Source organism: Rattus rattus, chromosome 8, assembly GCF_011064425.1.
Source record: "Rattus rattus isolate New Zealand chromosome 8, Rrattus_CSIRO_v1, whole genome shotgun sequence".
NCBI classification, from domain to species: Eukaryota; Metazoa; Chordata; class Mammalia; order Rodentia; family Muridae; genus Rattus; species Rattus rattus.
The window spans coordinates 114,122,243-114,143,491 of NC_046161.1; the positions used below are offsets into that span (position 1 = coordinate 114,122,243).

Here is a 21,249-nt window from a genome sequence, read left to right on the forward strand (position 1 = left end):
ACTTTTTTTTTTTTTTTTTTTTTTAAACATTTATTTATTATGTATACATCATACAGCTTTCTGCCTGCATGTACACCTGCAGGCCAGAAGAGGGCACCAGATCTGATTATAGATGGTTGTGAGCCACCACGTGGTTGCTGGGAATTGAAATCAGGACCTCTGGAAGAGCAGTCAGTGCTTAACCACTGAGCCATCTCTCCAGCCCCAATAAACTACTTTTAAAACAGCTTTAGATTTATAGCAAAATTGAACAAAAAGTATGGGATGCTTCCATATCACCCCTTTCCACATGTGCCATCCCTATTATCCAACATCCCACCCTGCAGGAACACATTTGGTGGTGGCTTTCTTTTTAAACTTTTTAGAGGTTGTTTTAAATAGGGCATCTTTAAGAAATGGAAGATACCATTTAGTCACCATGGAGATAGCATTTGTTTGAAACCATTTAAATAATATTACTTTAAGAAAGTGAAAATAACATTTATTATGTGACAGAACAGAAATGGACTCTGAAATCAGAAGCCATCTTGGAAAGGCTATGGCAAGCAAGTGAGTTTCCTGGAGATGGCCCACCATTTTGCATGGCTAGGATGGGTGCACTCTGAGATGCAAGGGCCTCAGAGACTTCATCCCAGGATTGCTTCTCTATGCCTTTCCTGTCACTGTTACATAGGCTAACGACTCCTGGGCATCAGCCCACCCTAGTGGGCAAATTTCCTGCAAAACAACATGAAGATGAACTTTCATGAATTAATGCTAGATTAATTAATTATAGCATTCATGATTTGCTTCATATAATTTTAAGAAGGAAGTTTAAGGAGATGTTCTTAGTTGTTTTTCCAGAATGATGTAATAAAAATCAAGAGTAGACTTTGTCCCCTTCTACAGAATAGCAAGGAAAGGCTGCATAATGAGGACTGAGCTTTCATAATTACACTAAGAAGAAAAATAGGCTTGGGACAGATTTGTGATTGATGAAAACATCCATTCTAGGTCAGGTCCAAGGATGAGGCCACAGGTGTGCACTATGATAAAGCAAGGCCATGTGCAACTGTTGCTTTGAACTTATAATGAGCTTACAGAATGAAACACTGCTTTGTACTCACTGTGGACATCCCCTTTTGTGTAACATTTCATCTACGAGGTAATATTATAAAGGAGTTTTGTCTAAGAAGGCATAAAAATGCCAGAGAGAAGTAAAATGTGGCTTTTGAGGCTCTGCAATGTGTACCAAATGTATATATGTATTTGTCTGTATGTATGTTGTATGTGTGTAGGTTTATGTGTATATAAGTATGCATGAACACTTGTGGAATTGATGAAATAGGTTGGGCCTGGCCAAAGTATGTGTGTGTGTGTGTGTGTGTGTGTGTATGTGTGTGTGTGTGTGTGTGTGTGTGTGTTTGCGTGCACCAGACTTACTTCATTTCTTCCTTTTCTTTTCTCTGTGGCTTACAAAATATTAATAAACTCCTAGCCTCTCACCTGGCCATCAAGGGGCCCTTGAGCCAGAGAGAAAAGGGTGCAGATAACCAAGCTTTTTTTCTTAATCCCCTGCTTCATTCAGAAGGAGTCGAATTGCCAAAAACCAGCAGCTTTTAGCCACAGAATAGCAAAGAGTTAAAGAAAGTAGAAATTGCCAAAGGTAAAGCAGCTTTGGCCACAATTGCCAACTCCATACCTCCTGTCAGCTGCTTTCCTCCGTTCCCGGATGCTGGGGTTGGCCCCGGGCTAGTCATGTTGGGAATTGTGGGGCAAGTGGACCATGCCACCAGACAGAAGAACTAGCAAGGTTGAAGCAGGTTTGGCAGCCTGGGAAATTTCAGAATAGAGAAGGGTAGCCGTGCAACTAGCTCCCTGCTGAGCTCTACCTGTCCTGGAACATGTAACCATGGTTCATCTCTGAGAAGACCATGACAGTTGGTCAGGTAGCATAAAAACCTGGAGTTCTCCATGCTAATGAGTTATCTAGATAGGATCCAAGTATTTAGCCAATGAGCTTCCCTTTTTGGGCATTCTTCCCTTCAAAAGGTATTTAATCCCTGGCTCACCCTGAGTAAGACTTATAGATTCACATCTGCCATAAAATAAAGCAGTTTGGACAAGCAAGGACCATCTCCTTCTTCAAGAATCAACAAGTGGGGAAGGCCTTTGTTGTAAAGAGCCATGCCTATCTTTCCTGGAGAAGGCCTTCTCTTCTTCAGCCCCTCAGTACTCTAGGCACTTAGTCAGAACCAAGCCAGATTCTGACCTGTTCAGGACTCAGCCATCCCCTTTCCTGCTTGGCATCCCAGATCTTGCTATTTCTTGCCCAGAAGTACACAGGCTGGGAACCCATATCATGGACTGTGTTCTGCCTCCCCGAGCAGCTTGCCAGTGGGGCTCTGGCACCTCGGCAATGAGGCAGGTTACATAGCCCGACAGGATCATGTCCTGCCCTGTTAGACCAAAGTTCTAACTTTGCAAGAAATAGCCTTGCAGAGGTATTTGGTTTCTTTGTTTGAAAGATAATGCGTGGTTCTTAAATGTCAGGATGATACACTCAAATCTGAAGGTGACCTGGCTTAAGATGGGGCTGATGGAATGGACAGGGTGAGTGGGAACCTGGTGAGGAGGAGAGTGCAGCTGTGCTGCTTGGGCTCTCACTGTTGTGTAGGCACAGAAGGAGCTCACTGCCCATTCCAGCATACTATATATTAGTGGCCATTTTGCTGATGGTGAGACTGATGTACAGCTTTGTTTTTATAATATGGTTTTCCACATTCCCACTCACTCCTAACCAAAAACAGCATTGTACAACTTGAAAGGTGGACTTTCAGTGCTTTATTAATTCTTATCCAGGCTGTGGTAAATGAAGACACCCAAGGAAATGTCAGCCAGCTACAGGCTGAAGTGAAGAGACTCAGAGAACAACTGTCTCAGTTTACGTCTGGGCAGCTGACACCAGGAAGCTCATTGGCCAGAGGTAGGTTGAGCTCACCACCCTTCCTCCTTGAAAAGACTTCATGGGAATCTTAGATATATGGTCAACATATGGTGCTGTTAGATATATAGTCAACATATGGTGCTGTTAGATATATAGTCAACATATAGTGAGGCTTTCCCAAATGCCTCACACCCTCTCTCCTTACTTCACAACTGTGGAAGAGGATAGTGCTTTGTCTGAATCAGATGGTATGGGAGGTGCATCGAGAAGGAGATTCACAATGATTTTCAGTAATTCATCCCCTAATAAGTGCTAGGAAGAAACATAAATTTCATTAGGTCACACCCAACATTCTACCTTAGCATAAAATCAACATATGTTCATGAGATAGAACAGGAAATGTTTCTTCAAAAATTGCTTGTAGGATTAATTTGAGAGCCATAAAACTTGAAAACAACAATGGAAAGCAAACAAACAAAAACAGAACTGGGGCTGGGAACATGTCTTGGTAGTAGGCATATTGCCTGGCCTATGTGAGACCCTAGGTGTGATTTGCAGTAATGTACAAAACCAAACCAACAAGCAGCAAACAGCAGGATGCATCATACTGAGCACAGTCTGCACACCTGACGCCCAGAACTCAGGAAGCTGGCACAAGACTGAGCATGAGACTAGCCTAGGTTACAAGATGAGTTCTAGGCCAGCCTAGAACTGTTAGACAGCCTAGTCTTTCTGTAGAGTGACTGAATGAGACACTGTCAATAAATAAGTTTTCATTAGATCTCCAGAGGCACACATGTGTCTCCTCCTTGTTCCTTATAGACTCATTTCTAGCTCTGGTGTCTCATGCTTATAAGTCCAGCATTTGGGAGGATTGGTACAGAGTCGCTATGAGTTTAAGGCCAACCTAGACTACACTTTTTAAAATAATGTATATGTTTTTATGTACATTGACGTTTTGACTGCATGTATGTCTGTGTGATGGTGTTGGATCCCCTGGAACAGGAATTACAGACAGTTGCCATGTTGGTGCTGGTAAGTGATCCTGGGTCCTTTGGAAGAGCAGTCAGTGCTCTTAACCACAGAGCCATCTCTCCATCCCCAACTACAGTTTTTAAAAACAAACCATTTCTGTTTCTTTCACCAAATATATTTGTGCTAAATAAATACAGAGAAACATCTTGTTTCAACCAATTTACTAAGTAAGTTAATGTGAAATTGCTAATCATTCATGAGATTCTGTTCCTTAGGATAGTTGGTAACAATAAAGACTTTTAAGTTTTGAAAAATTAACCTATTTCTCCCTTTTCCTTTTTAGATAAAGAGAAGGCTAATTACATGGAATATTTCCTGGAAGCAATGTTATTCTTTAAGAAATCTGAACAGGAAAAGAAGGTAGGAAATTGAATTAGGAAAGGGGATTCAGAACATCTAATATTTAGTGTTGTGGCTGATCTTCATTACCTCAATGAGGTAATGAAGTGTAGTAATAGGAGTATAAGGAAAAGGCTTCAAAAGTCTTGCCTTTGGGTTTAGACTTAGTACTCTCTGATGGGTTTGTGAGAGTTTAGGGAAGCTGAATAATTTTTCATGTTTAACTGAATCCTGAATTTCTTAAGTCTCTAGTAGAAAAAATTACCCAACTAGAAGACCTCACCCTCAAAAAGGAAAAATTTATTCAGTCTAATAAAATGATTGTGAAGTTCCGAGAGGACCAAATCATGCGTCTGGAGAGGCTCCAGAAGGAGGCTCGAGGAAGCTTCCTGCCGGAGGAGCAGGATCGCCTGCTGTCAGAACTGAGGGATGAGATCCAGACGCTTCGAGAGCAAGTGAGTGCTGTGTGCCTCTGTGTTTCTAAGAGGGAGCTTTAAAGTGTGACTAGTGTTCACTAGCTAACGTATGTACAGCGTGTTCACCAGTAACCCCTTCTGTAGTGCAGAGGAAGACGGCACTTTCAGTCAGCGCTGCATGATTTCTTTTCTCGTTCCCAAGTATTAAGCTGAAGACAAAAAGAAAGACCAGCAATTTGTACTCTGCCCGTGGACCTGTGCTCTGTAGCAGCTGTGGTTCTACCAGGCTCAGGGCAATAAAGCATTTGAAGTTCTTGGTTTTTTTTCTTTTTCCTAGAGAGAGTGAGTAGGTAACAGGTACCTAATTTGAAAACAAAAATAATCTTTTTTTTGTGTGTCCAGTATGTTTAATATATACCCAGTCAGTATTATATTATTATCAGGATAAATATTTTTATTTTGTATACTTTTGTGCATTTTGCTAGTTAATGTATTTTAGAGGGCAATTCAGTCTTAGTAGTCAGAAAATTTTCTATTCCCCCCCCCTTTTTAAAGATTTATTTATTTGTATTTAATATGTATAGGCATTTTGCTTATATGTATGTCTGTGCATGCCTGGTGCCCAAGGAAGCCAGTAGAGCGTTGGATCTCCTGGAACTGGAGTTACAGCTTTGTGGGTGCTGGGAGTTAAACCCAGGTTCTCTGAAAAAGCGGTCAGTGATCAGCAACTGCTGAGCCTTCTCTCCATCTCATCCATCTAAGAGTATTTTTGTAAACAAATGGCCACACATACACAGGCGCATACACATACTTTAAAAACCCAAAATGTAATGTTTACAGAGCTATACTCAAACTTGGGAGCAAGGAGATGATCTTCAATAGGTAAATAAACTACAGTGTTTTCATGCAGTGGTATGCTGTACATGTCTGTCTGTTTGTCTGTTCATCTGTCCGTCCATCCGTCCATCTGTCCGTACATCCATCATCCATCCATCCATCTATCTAATCTATTTTTCTGTGCTGAGAAGCAAACTCAGAGCCTTTTTCATGCTAGGTTCTTGCCGTGTCTCTGAGTTACTCCTCAATATGTTAATTTAGCCATTTCCTCGTGTAAAGAGTTACACGTTTCTGACTGACGGGGCTTCTGTCCTGTGTGACTTGGGTGGAAGTTGCAAGCAAGGCAGCGTGAACGTATTTGACCTACCCACCACTCCCAAGTCCCTTCTTATGGAGACTGTAGTAGAGTACAACCAGGACTGCTGTGCTCTAGGACTTCTGAATGCAGTGTGTAATTTCTCAATGTCACAGGTGGAGCACCATCCCAGACTCGCGAAGTATGCTATGGAGAATCATTCCCTCAGGGAAGAGAATAGAAAACTGAAATTATTAGCACCTGTGAAAAGAGCCCATGAACTCGATGCCCAGGCTATTGCTCGACTAGAACAGGCTTTTTCTGAAGTGTCTAGTACAGAGACAAATGACAAAGGTAAGAGATGATTGCTGTGAGAAGGAGCTGGAGCAATCACTTCATGCTTGAAAGCCTGGCTGCTCTTCCCGAGGACCCAAGTTCAATTCCCAGCACCCATGTCAGAGCTCCATTTTGATGAGGGGTCTGATGCTCTTTTCTGGCTTCCATGGGTGACAGGCTTACATGTGGTGCACAGACATACACGCAGAAAAAAATACCCATGCACATAAGACAAAAATAAATCTAAAGAATTAATCTGTAGGACAGGAAAGAGAATGTCAGTAAGGTGCTTGCATATGTAAGCATGAGGCCCTGAGTTTCTAGAACTCTCATTAAAAAGGTGGACTTGAACTTATAATCCCAGCACTGGGGAACTGGGGAGGCTTTGACAGGTTGATCCTGGGGTTCTCTGGCTGACCAGCCCAGTCTATTAGGAAAACTCTTAAGCCAGTCAGGTGGCTCCTAAGGAAAAACCCGAGGCTGGCTGCTGGCCTGCCTGTAACTCACGTACACACACAAATACACAGAGAAAGAGGAAAGAACATTTATATCAGGTGTGTACATGCCACACACCTGAAATCCAAGCACTTCGGAGGCTGAGGGATAGTCATTTTTTTGGGCTAACCTGGTCTATGAAATGAGACCCACTCCTACCTCAGAAAACAAACCAAAAATAAACAGAATCCAAAGCAGGACTAGCTAGGTGGTAAATGCAGCATGCTGTTCTCTCAGAGGACTTGAGTCTGGTTCCCCACACAAGATAGGTGGGCAGCTCACATCTGTTTTAGCTCCAGCTTCAAGGGATCCAACACTGCTGGCCTTTTTGGGCACCTGCACTCACACGCACACACCCATATACAGGCATACAAACATACATATAATTTTTAAAAATTAAAAAATTTCAGAGCCACCAAAACGAAAAAAACAAAAAAATACCAAGGAAGACAAAGAAGCATTTGCAGTGTCTCATAGTTAGCCTTCACCTGGTGGGTCGTTTACTGCAATTGAATGCACTTTTTTAATGAGATAAGTTATTTTTATTTTTTTATTTTATTTATATGAGTACACTGTAACTGTCTTCAATCACACCAGAAGAGGGCATCAGATCCTATTACAGATGGAATTGAACTCAGGACCTCTGGAAGAGCAGTCAGTATTCTTAACCACTGAGCCATCTCTCCATCCCTTTATGTTTTAAAATTAATTTACAAAGATTTTTTTTTCACATCACAAGATAATAAATTGTTCAGCTAATTGCTATACCAAGAAAAGACCTGATATTAATATATCTTTTTTGTTTTAGTGGTATCTTTTTTTTTATAAATGATTTATTCAGATATTTTTATATGTGATCTCAGTTTTTAGCCACATATAAGCTTTCCATTGCTGTGACAAAATCTGAAGAAAGAATCAACTTAGAGGGTGATTTGTTTGGGTTCAGGTTTCAGAGGACTTGGTCCACACTTGGCCAGCTCCATTACATTCATGTCTGTGATGAGCAGAACTTTATGTCAGGGACCACCAGAGCTACTGTGCTCATGGATCAGAAAGTGGGGAGAACAGTATATGGGACACACCCTCAGGGCCCATTCCTATGACTCACTTCTACTTCCCAACAGCCCATGAGCCTATAATTAAGCACAGGTCAGAGTCCTGTCACCTCGTCATCACCCATGCGAACAGTTCCACTACACATGATCCTTAGGGACATTTTAAATCCAAACCATAATGGGAATTTTCATGTTTAAAGTATAGGACATTAAAGCATAGTACGGACACTTAACTACTCAAACATAAATGAATGGCAGAGATGTTTGTCAGTTCAGTTAATGTCTGCAATGTGAGAGATGTCCATGGGTCAAATACAGGGTTCACCAGCGTTGGTTTCTGGTATTGTGGTTAGACTGCACATACTCTGTATCATACATTATTTCCATAATTATTATGTAAAAAGTGCCCTATTGGTACTAAGTCTAATGTTGGGGGTCAGTGTCGCAGTTACTGCTGTGAATTTACTGAGGTTAGGCAACAAGTTCCGTCTGCTCCCTTCCCAAGGCAGTGAGGATTCAGTGGTGTTCATCACACGCAGCCTCTATCTTCATTTCTTCCTCTTTCTTCTCTCTCTCTCTCTCTCTCTCTCTCTCTCTCTCTCTCTCTCTCTCTCTCTCTCTTTCTTTCTTCCTTTCTTCCTTTCTTCCTTTCTTCCTTTCTTCCTTTTCCTGAAGTTATACAAGACAGGGTCTCTGTGTAGCTTTGGCTGCCCTGGAACTCACAGAGATCTGCCTGCCTCTAAGGCCTGCACTACCACTGCCTGGCTCTTTGTTTCCTTTCAGTTAAGAAAATTCTAATGTTTATTCTGAATTGTTTGCTTCTTTGCTTTTTATTTTATTTCTTTTTGTGGTGCTAGGGATCAAACTGAAGGTTGGGTCTCTGATGCTAAGCATCCACTCTGCCACTGAGCTCTCCCCCATCCCTTCTCTTCCCTTTTATTTTTCCTGTCTATCTGTCTATCCCACCCATCTGTCCTTCCATCCATCTTTGCTTTATGATTTTTTTTTTAAAGACAGGATTTCTCTGTGTAGCCCTGGCTGTCCTGGAAGTCATTCTGTAGACCAGACTGGCCTTAGACTCAGAGAGATGCCTGCCTCTGCCTCTGCCTCTGCCTCTGAGTGCGGCTTTCATGTTTGTTTTTTTTTTTTTTTTTTCTGTTTTTTTTTTTGTCTTTCCTTTTACTTTTCCCTTTTTAAGCCTTTTTTACTATTATTCAGTTGTGAATTAGTAAAAAAAGATTCACAGTATTTAGGTGTAGAGAAACTCAAGACTTTATATGCATATCTAGGATTGTCCTCATTAATCAGTTTTTTCTTCAAAATCGTTGTTCACAGTGGCTACTAGCACTAGTTTTCACAAGTTCAGTTGTGCAAGTGTTCTCCATCTAGCACCAAGCATATTGCTTACTAGTCTCTGTTAGCTCTTCATCCTAGGGAACAGCATGTTTCCTTAAGTACAGTTTTCCATCCTGTGGCCTTTCCCTGCCCTCCCGTGTACACTGTCGCACGCCGTGTGGCCTTACATCTCTGGCACTTGCCCTCCAGTCCATTTTGTACTTACCATCATGCCTCAGATGGCACCTGGAGGAGAGCTGGGAAAGCCTCGAAGTTTCTGTCTTTCAAAGACTGCAGTGGTCTCCTTCTTATCAGGTCTGCAAGGACTTTCTCCCAAAGCAATAAAAGAACCAAGTTTCTTCACAAGCACCGAGAAGTTAAAAGTACAACTCCTGCAAATTCAGACAGAGCTGAATAATTCAAAGCAAGAGTATGAAGAGTTCAAAGAGTTAACTCGGTAAAGTACAAACACACATGCTCGCCTGATTCCTTAATATTTTAATGTTAATGATAGATAATGTGGCATGTTATTTTAAATATGAACCTTCCTAGCAACTAACTTCTTTTGTTCTATGGAAACATTTTTTTTTCTTGTTGTTTCACTGCGTATCTAACAGTAGATCATGCAGATGTTTTATCCAGGGCTCACTTGTTGAGTGTCAATTGAATTGCCAATTAAGTTCTCTTATTACCAATTTAAATCACAGTTACAGACTAAATCAAGATTCTTTTTAGAAATTAAGGATTTTTTTCTTTTTCTTTTTTTTTTTTTTTCCGGAGCTGGGGACCGAACCCAGGGCCTTGCGTTTGCTAGGCAAGCGCTCTACCACTGAGCTAAATCCCCAACCCCAGGATTTTTTAATACTCTTATTTGATGCTCCTTGTACTAAAGGATGAACTATATTGGTAGAATAACCAAGGTTATCCTAACCTGATGGCATATTAACTTGAATTTGAGCTCTTCAATTTACTAATTGAATTCCTTAAATCAGTCATCAATCTGTGAGCCCTGATTTATATGCCCAGAAAAATGAAGGTAATGATTTGGGGAGTATTTCTGACTCAAAAGCCAAGTTACCTGAGAACATAAACTGTAATGTACTTACAAATGTTTAATATTACTTACCACCTAAGGTACTAAGTTTTAACAATGTCTATTAGGAAGAAGCAGCTAGAATTAGAATCAGAGCTTCAGTCTTTGCAAAAAGCAAACCTCAATCTTGAAAACCTTTTGGAGGCAACAAAAGTCTGCAAACGCCAGGAAGTTTCTCAGCTGAATAAAATACACGCTGAGACCCTCAAGGTAGGTGTCTGGAGCTTCTGTTTAAATGGAGTAATCTGTTTTATTAATAGAAATTATTTCCAAACACAGATGGCAGAACACCTTAGTATTCTGATAGACCCCAGTGGGAGGAGTGATAAAACATTTGGGATCGAATTCTATTTTGTTATTAACTTTAGACAGTGTTTGCTAGCATCTGAACTTTTTCCTTTTCCTCCCCGTTTATTTTTTCTATTTTCTTTTTTTTCTTCTTTCTTTTCTTTGAGACAGGGTCTCATGATAGCCAAAGCTGTCCTCAAACTCACTCGGTAGCCTAGGCTGGCCTTGAACTCTTGATTTTTCTTGTTTCTACCCCTATGAGTACAAGGTGTGTGCCACTCTGTCTAGATTTGCAGTTCGCTTTTTGTAACATTTAAAGATGAGTCTTAAGCCAAGGATGTTGGACAGTCCTATAGTCAGATCTGTTTGAGTTGGAGGACATCCTCATTTGCAAATCAAGTTCCAGGATAGCCAGGGCTACTCTGAGAAACCCTATTCACAAAACAAAACAAAACAAAAACAAAACAAAAAACAAAAACAAAGCCCACCATACATACATAGATAAATAAACAAAGCCAAAGGTTGGTCCTAGTCTTTGTATATTGACTGGCATCTGAAGTGTTTGTTACTGTAAATCTTGTCACCTTACTTCCTTTGGGCCATGCTGCGATTGTGCCCAGAGCATCATACCTGCTTGGAATGCACTGAGCTGCATCCTCAACCTGGCTTTTATGTTTTGGATGACTTGGTGGCCTTTCATAGTTTCCAGGCTACCACTGCCTGTGAGGGGTTCTGTCGGAGACACTTGATCAAGTCTTGTGTTGGAGTGTCAGCTTTGAGCAAGTTGGGGAGCACTCTTCTGGCACTCTCTCTACTAATGTGCACCTTGAGTTCCTTACAGGTTTGAGCAGGTTTGAGCAAGTTGGGGAGCACTCTTCTGGCACTCTCTCTACTAATGTGCACCCTGAGTTCCTTACAGGTTTCTGTTTGTTTTTTCTTTTGTTTAAATTTGATTTATGTGTAAGTATTTTGTATGCATGTATCCCACATCTATGCAGTGCCCAAGGAGTACAAAAGAGGGCCTTGGAATCCTTGGAACTGGAGTTATAGATGGTTGTGAGTCACCATGTGGGAGCTGGGAGTCAAACCCTGTCCTCTGGAAGGGCAAGTACTCTAACTGCTGAGTTAAATGTTTGCCAGTATGATGAGTGAAAAATGGGATCTTGTTTAGGCCCTGCCATCCACCCTGCTGCTTCAAGTTCCATTTTTAAAAACCATATTAGAACTTTGCATGCAACTATATTGAACCAATAGGTTTATTTGGGCCTACGCTTTAAGAATATATCCTCTTGATAAGTTGATGAATAAAATTTAAATTTTTTCCTATTGATAAAATCCAGCTCTTTTGGGGTTGGGGATTTGGCTCGGGGGGAGAGCCCTTGCCTAGAAAGGGCAAGGCCCTGGGTTCAGTCCCCAACCCCAAAAAAAAAAAAAAAAAAAAAAAAAATCCAGCTCTTTTTTCCTTTGTACTAATGTTTCCTTCCACAATGATTGTTCTGCAGATAATTACTACTCCAACCAAGGCTTATCAGCTTTGTTCTAGACTAGTACCAAAGTCAAGCCCTGAGGTGGGGAGCTTCGGCTTCCTGCGCTCACAGAGTGCTCCAGATAATGATATATTGAATGAGCCAGTGCCACCTGAGATGAGTGAACAAGCTCTGGAGGCCATTTCTGAGGAGCTTCGAACTGTGCAGGTAATGCTTAAATTTTAGGGAAAAGATAATCTAACATTCATTTAAATAAAATTTGTTTACTATCTTAACTCCCTATAATTTTTAAGTTTGTATATATAGAGGTTTCTGACTTGTTTTTTTGTTTTTTTGTTTTTCTTTGTTTTTTTTTGTACAGTTTTTATTCTTGAGCAAATCATTCTTCATTTTCTGTGCTTTTCACTCCGTGTGAGAAATGACCAGTTTTCTACCAGTGTCACCTTTAGAACTGGTTTAAATGGCGTAGCATTGCACTGGCTAATGAAGTGATAACACCCAATAGGATTTTGTTATACAGATCAAATTTCAGGGAGGTTCTGATGTGTTTGAAGTAATCTGAGATTTGATTGTATTGGCATCCTACTAGTTTGTTAATTAAATGTTACCACGTTGTCCGGTATAACTTGGCATGGATATTCCAAGTCTCACTATGTTCTTATTCCAGGCCAGAGAGGCCGCTGTGATAAAATAACCCCATGCAGTGCTGAGGAAGCTTCTAAAGGTCCCTAGAGGGCTCAATGTTTAAATCTAATATTAAAAATTTTAAGGGCTCTGTAATTTCATATATATGTAAAATAATCTTCCCACTCCTATGTCCATCTCTTTCACTTTAATTTTTATTTATTTTTTATATTTTTCGTTTTGTTTCCCTGTATAGACCAAGCTGGGTTAGAACTCAGAGATCTGCCTGTCTCTGCCTCCCTAGTGCTGTTATTAAATGCATGCACCACCACGAGCAGCTCAGACTCTGTGATTTAATTCAGTATTGAATTTTAACTACTTCTCTCTTTGTGTTTGAATTTATCCGCTTCAATCAGACACAGTGTGATTTTGAAATGTAGGAATGATCGCTATAACTGTCTGACGATTCTGGCTCCAACTCCTTTGCTGTGTTTGAGTCTATACGGTTTTGAGTTTGTTTAGTTTGTCTCTTTAATAAAAAAGAAATGGGGCAGGAGAGTTCTCTCAGCAGTTCAGCTGCCTTTCTAGGGGGAACCTAGGTTCATTTCCAGTACCCACCCAGTGGCTTACAACTTTGTGTAACTCCAGTTGCAGGTGGCCTGACCCCTGTCCTGGATCCTGTGGGCACCAGGCATGCAGTTGGTACATGGATATATGTTCAAGCAAAAACACAATACCCATACATAAAATAAAACTGAACGTTGTTTTAAATGTAAAGGCCTTTTTGATGATTGCAATGTGTTTAATGCAGGAACAACTGAGTGTTCTTCAAGTCAAGGTGGATGAAGAAGAACATAAAAACCTGAAACTTCAACAGAATGTTGACAGACTAGAACACCATTCTACACAAATGCAGGAGGTGAGGGACAGAGCACAGCCTCAGAAAGTGTTGAAACCCTCAACATAAAGGCACTGTGAGATGAGGATATTTCTCCCTCAGAAGTCCTCCCACTCTTAAAGTTCTTTTCATTTTTCCTTAATAAATCTATGTGCACTCTGACTTCTTTTGTGCCCCCCCCCAAAAAAAAAAAAACCGTTGCCAGATGAAAATTCCCTTACTAAGCCCTAGTGAACTTTTTTTGTACTTCTCTGATAGTGGCACAGACATTCATTGTCTGAGTTCAGGACCACTAAGTAAGGTGTGCAAGTGGACTGTTTAGAAGTTACCAGAACGGTCTGTCCACACCCTCATACTGATCTCAGATTGTCATCTTCACTACAATTCTTAAACAACCACATTTGTCTTGTAATTGACCTTAAAACTAGACATTAAATACAAACACAAGTTAATGATCTGCATCATGTCTTAGCATACTTCTCTAGTGTGTTCACTTTTCCCAAAGCTGTTCTCATCAGAAAGAAGCGATTGGAGCAAACAACAGCAGGACTACCTCACACAGCTCAGCAACCTTGAGAAGCAGCTCCAGGATTCACAGACTAAGAATGACTGTGAGTTTGGACAATGGGGCACACTGTAGCGCAGTACCATTTGATCGTTTAAATTATTGGGTTTTGTTTGTTTTATTTTAACGGCTTGCTTGTTTTGGTTGTTGTTAGATAATTGGCCTTACATTTTCATGGGTAGTGTATTATAAATTCTTAAAGCAATTATTTTCTTCAAGATTGTTCACAAATAAATGTTATAAGTATTTACTGAAAGTTTATTTAAAAGTTGGGAAGATGGTTCTTTTGCCATACAAGTTTGAAGACCTGAATTCAGACCCTAGAGCCCACACAAAAAGCTGGGTGCGGTGTGACACACATCTGTTATCCCAGTGATATCAAGGTGGAAGACAACAGATCCCAGTTCACTAGACTAATCTAGCCTACTTAGTAAAGCGCTAGGCCAGTGAAAGACCTTGTCTCAAACAAACGTGTAATGCACTTGAGTAATTAGTTAGATCCAAGTTTCTGCTCTGACCTGCAAACACACATACATGAACAAGCATACCTAAACACACACACACACACACACACACACACACACACACACACACACACACAGTTTAAAGTCCTTTTAAAATGAAGTGTCTTTAATTTGAAAGCTGAGTTGCATTAATAGTGACAAAGTAAAGCATAAATTATTTATATACACTTCTGGGTATGGTTATCTTTCCTACTTTTATTTTAATATATTCTTGTCTTCATCAAAGCGTTTTCAGATAACCAGGTAATCCAGCATTCAGTAGGTGAAGCCAGGAGGTCCAACACTTCAAGGTCCTCCTTTGCCTGGGATGCATGAGATCCTATCTCCAAAGTATTTTCAGTAGTTCGTAGTAAAACTTGAAGTTACTTAATCTATTTTTTATTTAGAGTTTTCTTTTGAGACCGCAAGTGTTTAACCCTTTGTTGAAAAGTTCTGGTATATTACTAAAGCACTTCAACAGCTAAGAAAGAGCACACCCCTTCAAATGTGTTAATTTCTCAAGTTTTTCTTATAATAGTTTTGTTGCATATTCCACAGGAAAAAAATATTTTAAAACATCAAGTGACCTAAAGACTAGGAACAAATGTTAACTCTTCCTTTTTCTGCAGAAATGTTGGGACAGCTGCAGCATATGGTAGCACATACCTATAATCCCAGAACTCAGAAAGTAAGAGCAGGAAGGTGAGGAGGTTAGGGTTATCCTTGCTACATGGTAAGAATAAGGCCAGTCTGGGGCAAAAGAAATGTAGTTGCAACCATGACCTAAGGAGATGAAAAAAATAGAGAATTTAGTGTTTAGGTGATGTTTGTCCTTACAGTGGTACGGTTGATATTTATTTGCCTGCTTTATAAATGATACAGTGTCATTTAGTCTCATCTATTTGCTTCCTTTATACAAAGAACTTGTAAAGGGACCTGTTGAGACCTTGATTTCCTCTATTTTCTAGTTTTGAAATGTGAGGTACATGACCTGCGAATTGTTCTTAATTCTGCTGACAAAGAACTTTCTTTGGTGAAACTGGAGTATAGCACATTCAAAGAGAGTCAAGAGAAAGAACTAAGCCAGCTTTCTGAAAGACATGTGCAGGTGCAGCTTCAGCTGGACAATACCAGGTAGAGTTCTCTGTTGGTTCAAGGTGCCTCTTCGTTGTTCATAAACTCTGAAGTATTATAATCCCAACTCACACTGCATAAGCCATCTGTGATTTTATACCATTTGGCTTCACTATAAACGGTGTGTGTGTGTGCTTTTGTTTAGTTGGTTTTGTTTTTGTTTTTCTGAGACGTGTCCTCCTATGTAGCTTTGGCTGACCTGGAACCTGTTCTGCTCCCTGAGTGCTGGTATCTAAGACATGTGCCACCACACCTGATCAAATCCCATTGTGTTTTAATTTTCTTTGTTTGTGAGACTAGAACAGATCAAAAGTATAAGGAATCTACTGAGCTATGTGTTTTAAATGCCATCTTAATAGCAATGATCATCCTAGCCTTTAAAATATATTGGTCGAAATGTAATTATCATTTTTTATTAACAAAATTTAAGTGTCTTCAGTTTTCTGTAAGCTACTTACTGGGCTGCTTACTCTGACACTCGATGGCGGTTGATCCTTCTGAATGGTAGTGCACAGCCCTGTCATTTGTTTCTTACTGGTTTCTGCCTTCTTGACTACACTTTATACCATGAACACATACACATGTCCCCATCTCATCTCTTAGCAGCTGCCGCACTGCCCTCTGAATTGCTGCCTCTGTCCTCCTTCAGGTCGCACAGCATGTGGTTCTGCATCAGTTAGCTGTGTGTAAGCCATGGCTCAGAGCTGAGGTTGTCGGCTGATTCTTTGGATGACCGCTGGGTACCGCACGCGATGCAGTGTGCTGGGGAGAGGAGCAAGAAAGGGTGACTGAACAGGCAACTCGTAGTTCTTGCTGAGACTAAATGCTCTCTTGGTTAGAAAGAAGCCATGTTTTCTGTCTTAAAAAGATTCTCTAGAGCTAGACTTTGTTGTTAACAAAGTTCTTAACAGCTGGGTTTGAACCATTAACAATGCTTGAAAATTACAAGTTTCTATTGCCTAGCTAGAAAACACTACCAATTGTCAGTTAGCTGTTAAATTGCCAGTCAGTTAACTACATGAGCAAGGGTGTGGAAGAGATACTTGAGGCTAACACTTTCTTTTCTTCTGTTTCTTCTGATTTAGTGGTTCTCACATGGGTACCAAGGGCATTCCACACAAGACCATGAGAGCTCTCTGACAAATGTGATAGAAAAACTTGAATTTAAGAAAATCTGACTCAAAAAAGTTTATACTTTCCATTTCAAAATTTCTTCCTGGTAAAGATTAGAAAATGAAAAACTTCTTGAGAGCCAAGCCTGTCTACAGGATTCCTACGATAACTTACAAGAAGTAATGAAATTCGAAGTTGACCAACTTTCAAAAAACCTCCAAAACTGCAAACAAGAGAATGAAACTTTAAAGTCTGATCTGCATGTAAGTGAGGACCAGACAGTGTTGTAACTGGTGTTCCCTGGTATCTGCTTGCTGTCCTGTTCTCTTATTTGCTGTATCAACCATAGTGAACAGTGTTGTGGCTGCTATGTATCCTAAATCCGTGCTTCCTGTCACATCAAACCTAATAAATGGTTGTCTTTTAGAACTTGATGGAGCTTTTTGAGGCAGAAAAAGAGCGCAACAACAAATTGTCACTACAGTTTGAAGAAGATAAAGAAAACAGCTCTAAGTGAGTGCTGTTAGTTCTTCCTGTTCTCTAGAGTATTGTTCAGTACTACATTCTTTATCTTGCTTCGGGGGACTTTAGGGTCTTACTGTCTAGCATAGGCTGGCCTTAAACCCACCTTCCTCCGGTTGGGGTCTCCCATGTGTTAGAAATATAGGCATGAGCCTCTGTGTACAGCTTTTAACTTGTGCTTTTATTAACACCCTAGTTATTTTCATTTAGGGGTATAACTCAGTGATATAGCACTTTCCTAGTATACTTGAGGCCTGGCTTAAATCCCAGCACCACACATTTTTTTTATTTTAAAAAAAGGAATTATTTTCCTTTAAGTATTCTAATGTTGTAGAAGTGGCTGTGAAGAAGGACACTTCAGTTAAGAATATAACTAACTATTCTTTGTTTTTGTTGGTTTGGAGGGGTGTTTGGTTGGTTGGTCGGCTTGGTTTTGGTATAGTTTGGTTTTATTTTGTTTTGTTTTGTTTGGAGAAGTGTCTTAGTATACGATCCTGGCTGACCTAGAACTAACTAGTAGAGATCCACCCGCCTGCCACTGCACCCTGGGGCTAGGATGGGTGCATGCCACCACCCCAGGCCACTGACTGTCCTTTTGACTTTATGTCTGTCTGCTATCAATCCTTTTCTATTCTTTTTCCCCCAGACTCTCATTGTCTCATCCCTGTCTCTCAGTGAGTCTGTCAGTGACCTCATGATCACACTAGGGAGAATAGTTGGGTTTTGGTCACTGTTTATAGCATTCATTTGTGATTGTTTATGGCCCTGGTACACTGTTAAAGGTAGAGCATGCCACTACTTGAGATATAGGAATTCACATGTAGTCATGTCCAGTGAGCCCGGGTCTGTGCTGTGGGTGCTGGAATTCAGAGTGAGGCAGAGAATGAGACGTCCCTGTGGTCATGGGCTTTACAGTCCATCTCAGACAGAGGTAATAATAATGTGTGCTGTGTGCTAGGTTATCAAATACCAGACCCCAGAGAAAACACTTCCTCATTAAATACTTGTGAACATACAAGGTGAATACATTCACCTTTTTGATCTCCATGGGAATATGCTAACCCAAGATTTGCCTAATGGACTTCACTTAAATGACTTTGAGTCTGCATGTTCATTTCATGATTTCATTACTTCTTCTTTTCCAGAGAAATCTTAAAGGCTCTTGAAATTGTACGTCAGGAAAAACAGGAAGAGATGGCCAGATGTGAAAAGCAGGTCAGCTTCCTGTTTTGAATGTAGAGTTTGAAATTTGTAATTTTATTCCTGAAATCCAAACAAGAAAGTGTCACTAATGAAAGGCGTGTTGTTGTTGATATTGTAGTTGTTGTTGTTGTTGTTGTTGTTGTTGTTTTGCTTGTTGTTGTTGTTGCTGCTGCTGCTGCTGCTGCTAGGGTTCAAACTTAGGGTTCCTACCTCTGAGCTCTATCTTAGACCTTGTTTGTTAGTAAATTGTTCAGAAAGGATATCTGTGTAATCCTGGCTCACCTGGAGCTTTCTATGGAGACCAACCTGGTCTCCAGCTCTCAGCGTGCTGGGATTACTCACATGTGCCACTGTACCTGGCTACCCTTGGTTTTTTGAGGCAGGGTCATACTGTAGCTTCCCTGAAATTAACTACTACCCTGAAATTAGCTACTCTGTAGCTTTCCCTGATTTTAAGAGCCTCCAGGCCTTGCCTTCTAGGTGCTAGGATAGCATCTTACTAGTTCTGTTTTGTTTTTGTTTTTTTAAAATTTTTTTTGGTTTTGTTTTGTTTTGCTTGTTTTGGTTTTGTTTTTTTTTTTTTTTTTTTTTTTTTTTTTTTAAACTTGGTTTCTCTGTATAGCTTTGGCTATCCTGGAACTTACTCTGTAGGCCAGGATGGCCTCCAACTCAGAGACCCACCTGCTCTGCCTCCTAAGTGCTGGGATTAAAGTTGGGTGCCACCACTCCCACTCCCTGGCTTAAATTTTTTTTATTGTTCTCACTCACTCCCTCCCTCTCTTCCTCCGTGTGTGTGTGTGTGTGTGTGTGTGTGTGTGTGTGTGTGTGTGCGCGCGCGCGCTGATTCTATTATTTTTGACTATTTTCTAATTCCCGTGTGGCTGTAATGATATGTACTGGTGTTCAGTTGGTCAAGACCTCAGAACCCATTGTCCTTGTGGCGTTGTTATGGACTGGTGTTCAGTGCGGTTGTCAGCTTGGGTTTGTTGATTTAATGATGTGACTGTTTACTTTCCACCGTAGATGGCAAAGGTACAGGAACTAGAAGAAAGCTTGCTTGCTGCTGAAAATGTTGTCAGCTGTCTGGAGAAGTCTAGGGAGTCTGACAAGGTAGGTAGAGTTCCCAGTGTTCTTCTGTATTTGGTTCTTTATTTTTGTTGTGGTGCGTATTTAATATTAGGTCAGTGGTTTCTCTGTGTAGCCTGAGCTGGCTTTGAAATCGCAGTCCTTTTACCCAAGCTCCTGGGACACAGGTGTTTGTCATTGTACCTTCTTTACATCTCCTTGATAATGCCACGCAGGCCTTCCTGTCTTCTGCACCCTCTCCCTCCTGCAGGCTGACTTACAAACTGCCTGGTCCGTGTACATTTACGTCCTTTAAGGGCGCTGGAGAACGGGAATTCAATTAGGTCATTTGTTTCATAACCTCAACCACAAACTACTCTTGTCTCTCTGTTTTTCATTTGTTTGTTTGAGACATGGTCTCACTACATAGCACTGAATGGCTTGGAAATGACTATGTAGACCATGCTGGCCTCATTCAGAATGCCTCTTCGCCCCCCCCCCAGCACTGGGGTGAAAGGCGTGTGCTGCCACATCCACCTTTACTCTGTTCCTTTAGACAGCTTGTGTAACATGTCTTGAGTTTTTCAACTAGACTGCTATTACTCAGACCCCGTTTTACTGACTGTAAGTCGATAGTGTACAGTCTCAAATCCTTACTGTTGACTTTGCCAGGATAATAAAAGTGACTTTTCTGTCCATATATAAAAATAGTCTAACCCTGTCATCACAAGCACCAAGAATACTGAGGCAAGAACCTCAGTAGTTAAGAGGCCAGCCTGGGCTTTATAGAGATATGAAAGCTAGCCTGAGCTACATAGTAAAACCCTATGTCCAAGGGGGAAGAATTGTAAAAGGTGGAATGTCACATAATATTTTGCTAAAGTAAATCGACTTTCTTTGTTACCATTAGGAAACAGAAGTAGTTTGTATGTTAGCTACTTTCCTTCCTGATGTGACCAAATACCCAGAAAAAAAGTCTATAGTAGGAAAGACTTATTCTGACTCATGAAAGGCAAGGCCTGGCTTTATGTTGATAAGGAACTCTATAGCTGTTTATTTCATAACACCTAATAGGAAGCCCAGAGAGCTTTTGTAGAAATTGAAGGTGCCTGTAACCATAGTACCCACTTCCTCCAACTAGGCCTCATCTCCCAAGTGGTCCACAAGCCCCCAAGCACCACCAGCTGCTGGGAATCCGTGTTCAAATGCAAGAGTATAAGGAAAACTTTATTTAAACTGCAACAGTTCATCTGTTAAAATGATCTCCATAATGTCACTGGTTTTGCAGATAAATGTTTTTGTCCCTGTCAGGAACTTGTCACCAACCTCATGAATCAAATCCAGGAGTTAAGAACATCAGCTGGTGAAAAATCAGAAGCCATAGACACCCTGAAACAAGAGCTACAAGACATAAGTGTAAGTCCTGTCACAGATGCTGAACTGAGCTTAGCAGGGCACGGTTCACAGGTTCTTTGGGGGTCTGTTAGCCATCCCAGCAGGTAAGAGGATTGCATGTCGGAGTAGGTTTGACTGTAGAAGTTAACACCCAGAGGACTTCTGAGATGTGCAGTGTGCATGTTTCTGGACACGAGCATTTCTGTGCCAGGTCTTTTTGACCTGGAATAGTGTTCTTTGCACCATTCTGCAACCACTGATTAGAAATACATAAACAATTAAGGCTAAGA

The 21,249-nt window shown here is 40.7% G+C and overlaps 1 protein-coding gene across 1 annotated transcript in view; it reads left to right on the forward strand.

The window, feature by feature from the left end:
• Positions 1-21,249, forward strand: part of Kif15 (kinesin family member 15) — a 71,971-nt gene that overhangs the window by 34,749 nt on the left and 15,973 nt on the right. Inside the window, exons 11-25 of the mRNA XM_032911271.1 lie at positions 2,842-2,965; positions 4,245-4,321; positions 4,546-4,755; positions 6,025-6,202; positions 9,385-9,526; positions 10,231-10,372; positions 11,953-12,144; positions 13,373-13,480; positions 13,965-14,070; positions 15,496-15,661; positions 16,887-17,037; positions 17,202-17,287; positions 18,442-18,511; positions 19,523-19,609; positions 20,876-20,980. Coding sequence (XP_032767162.1) covers positions 2,842-2,965; positions 4,245-4,321; positions 4,546-4,755; positions 6,025-6,202; positions 9,385-9,526; positions 10,231-10,372; positions 11,953-12,144; positions 13,373-13,480; positions 13,965-14,070; positions 15,496-15,661; positions 16,887-17,037; positions 17,202-17,287; positions 18,442-18,511; positions 19,523-19,609; positions 20,876-20,980 — 1,944 coding nt within the window. The remainder of the gene's footprint in view (positions 1-2,841; positions 2,966-4,244; positions 4,322-4,545; positions 4,756-6,024; positions 6,203-9,384; positions 9,527-10,230; positions 10,373-11,952; positions 12,145-13,372; positions 13,481-13,964; positions 14,071-15,495; positions 15,662-16,886; positions 17,038-17,201; positions 17,288-18,441; positions 18,512-19,522; positions 19,610-20,875; positions 20,981-21,249) is intronic.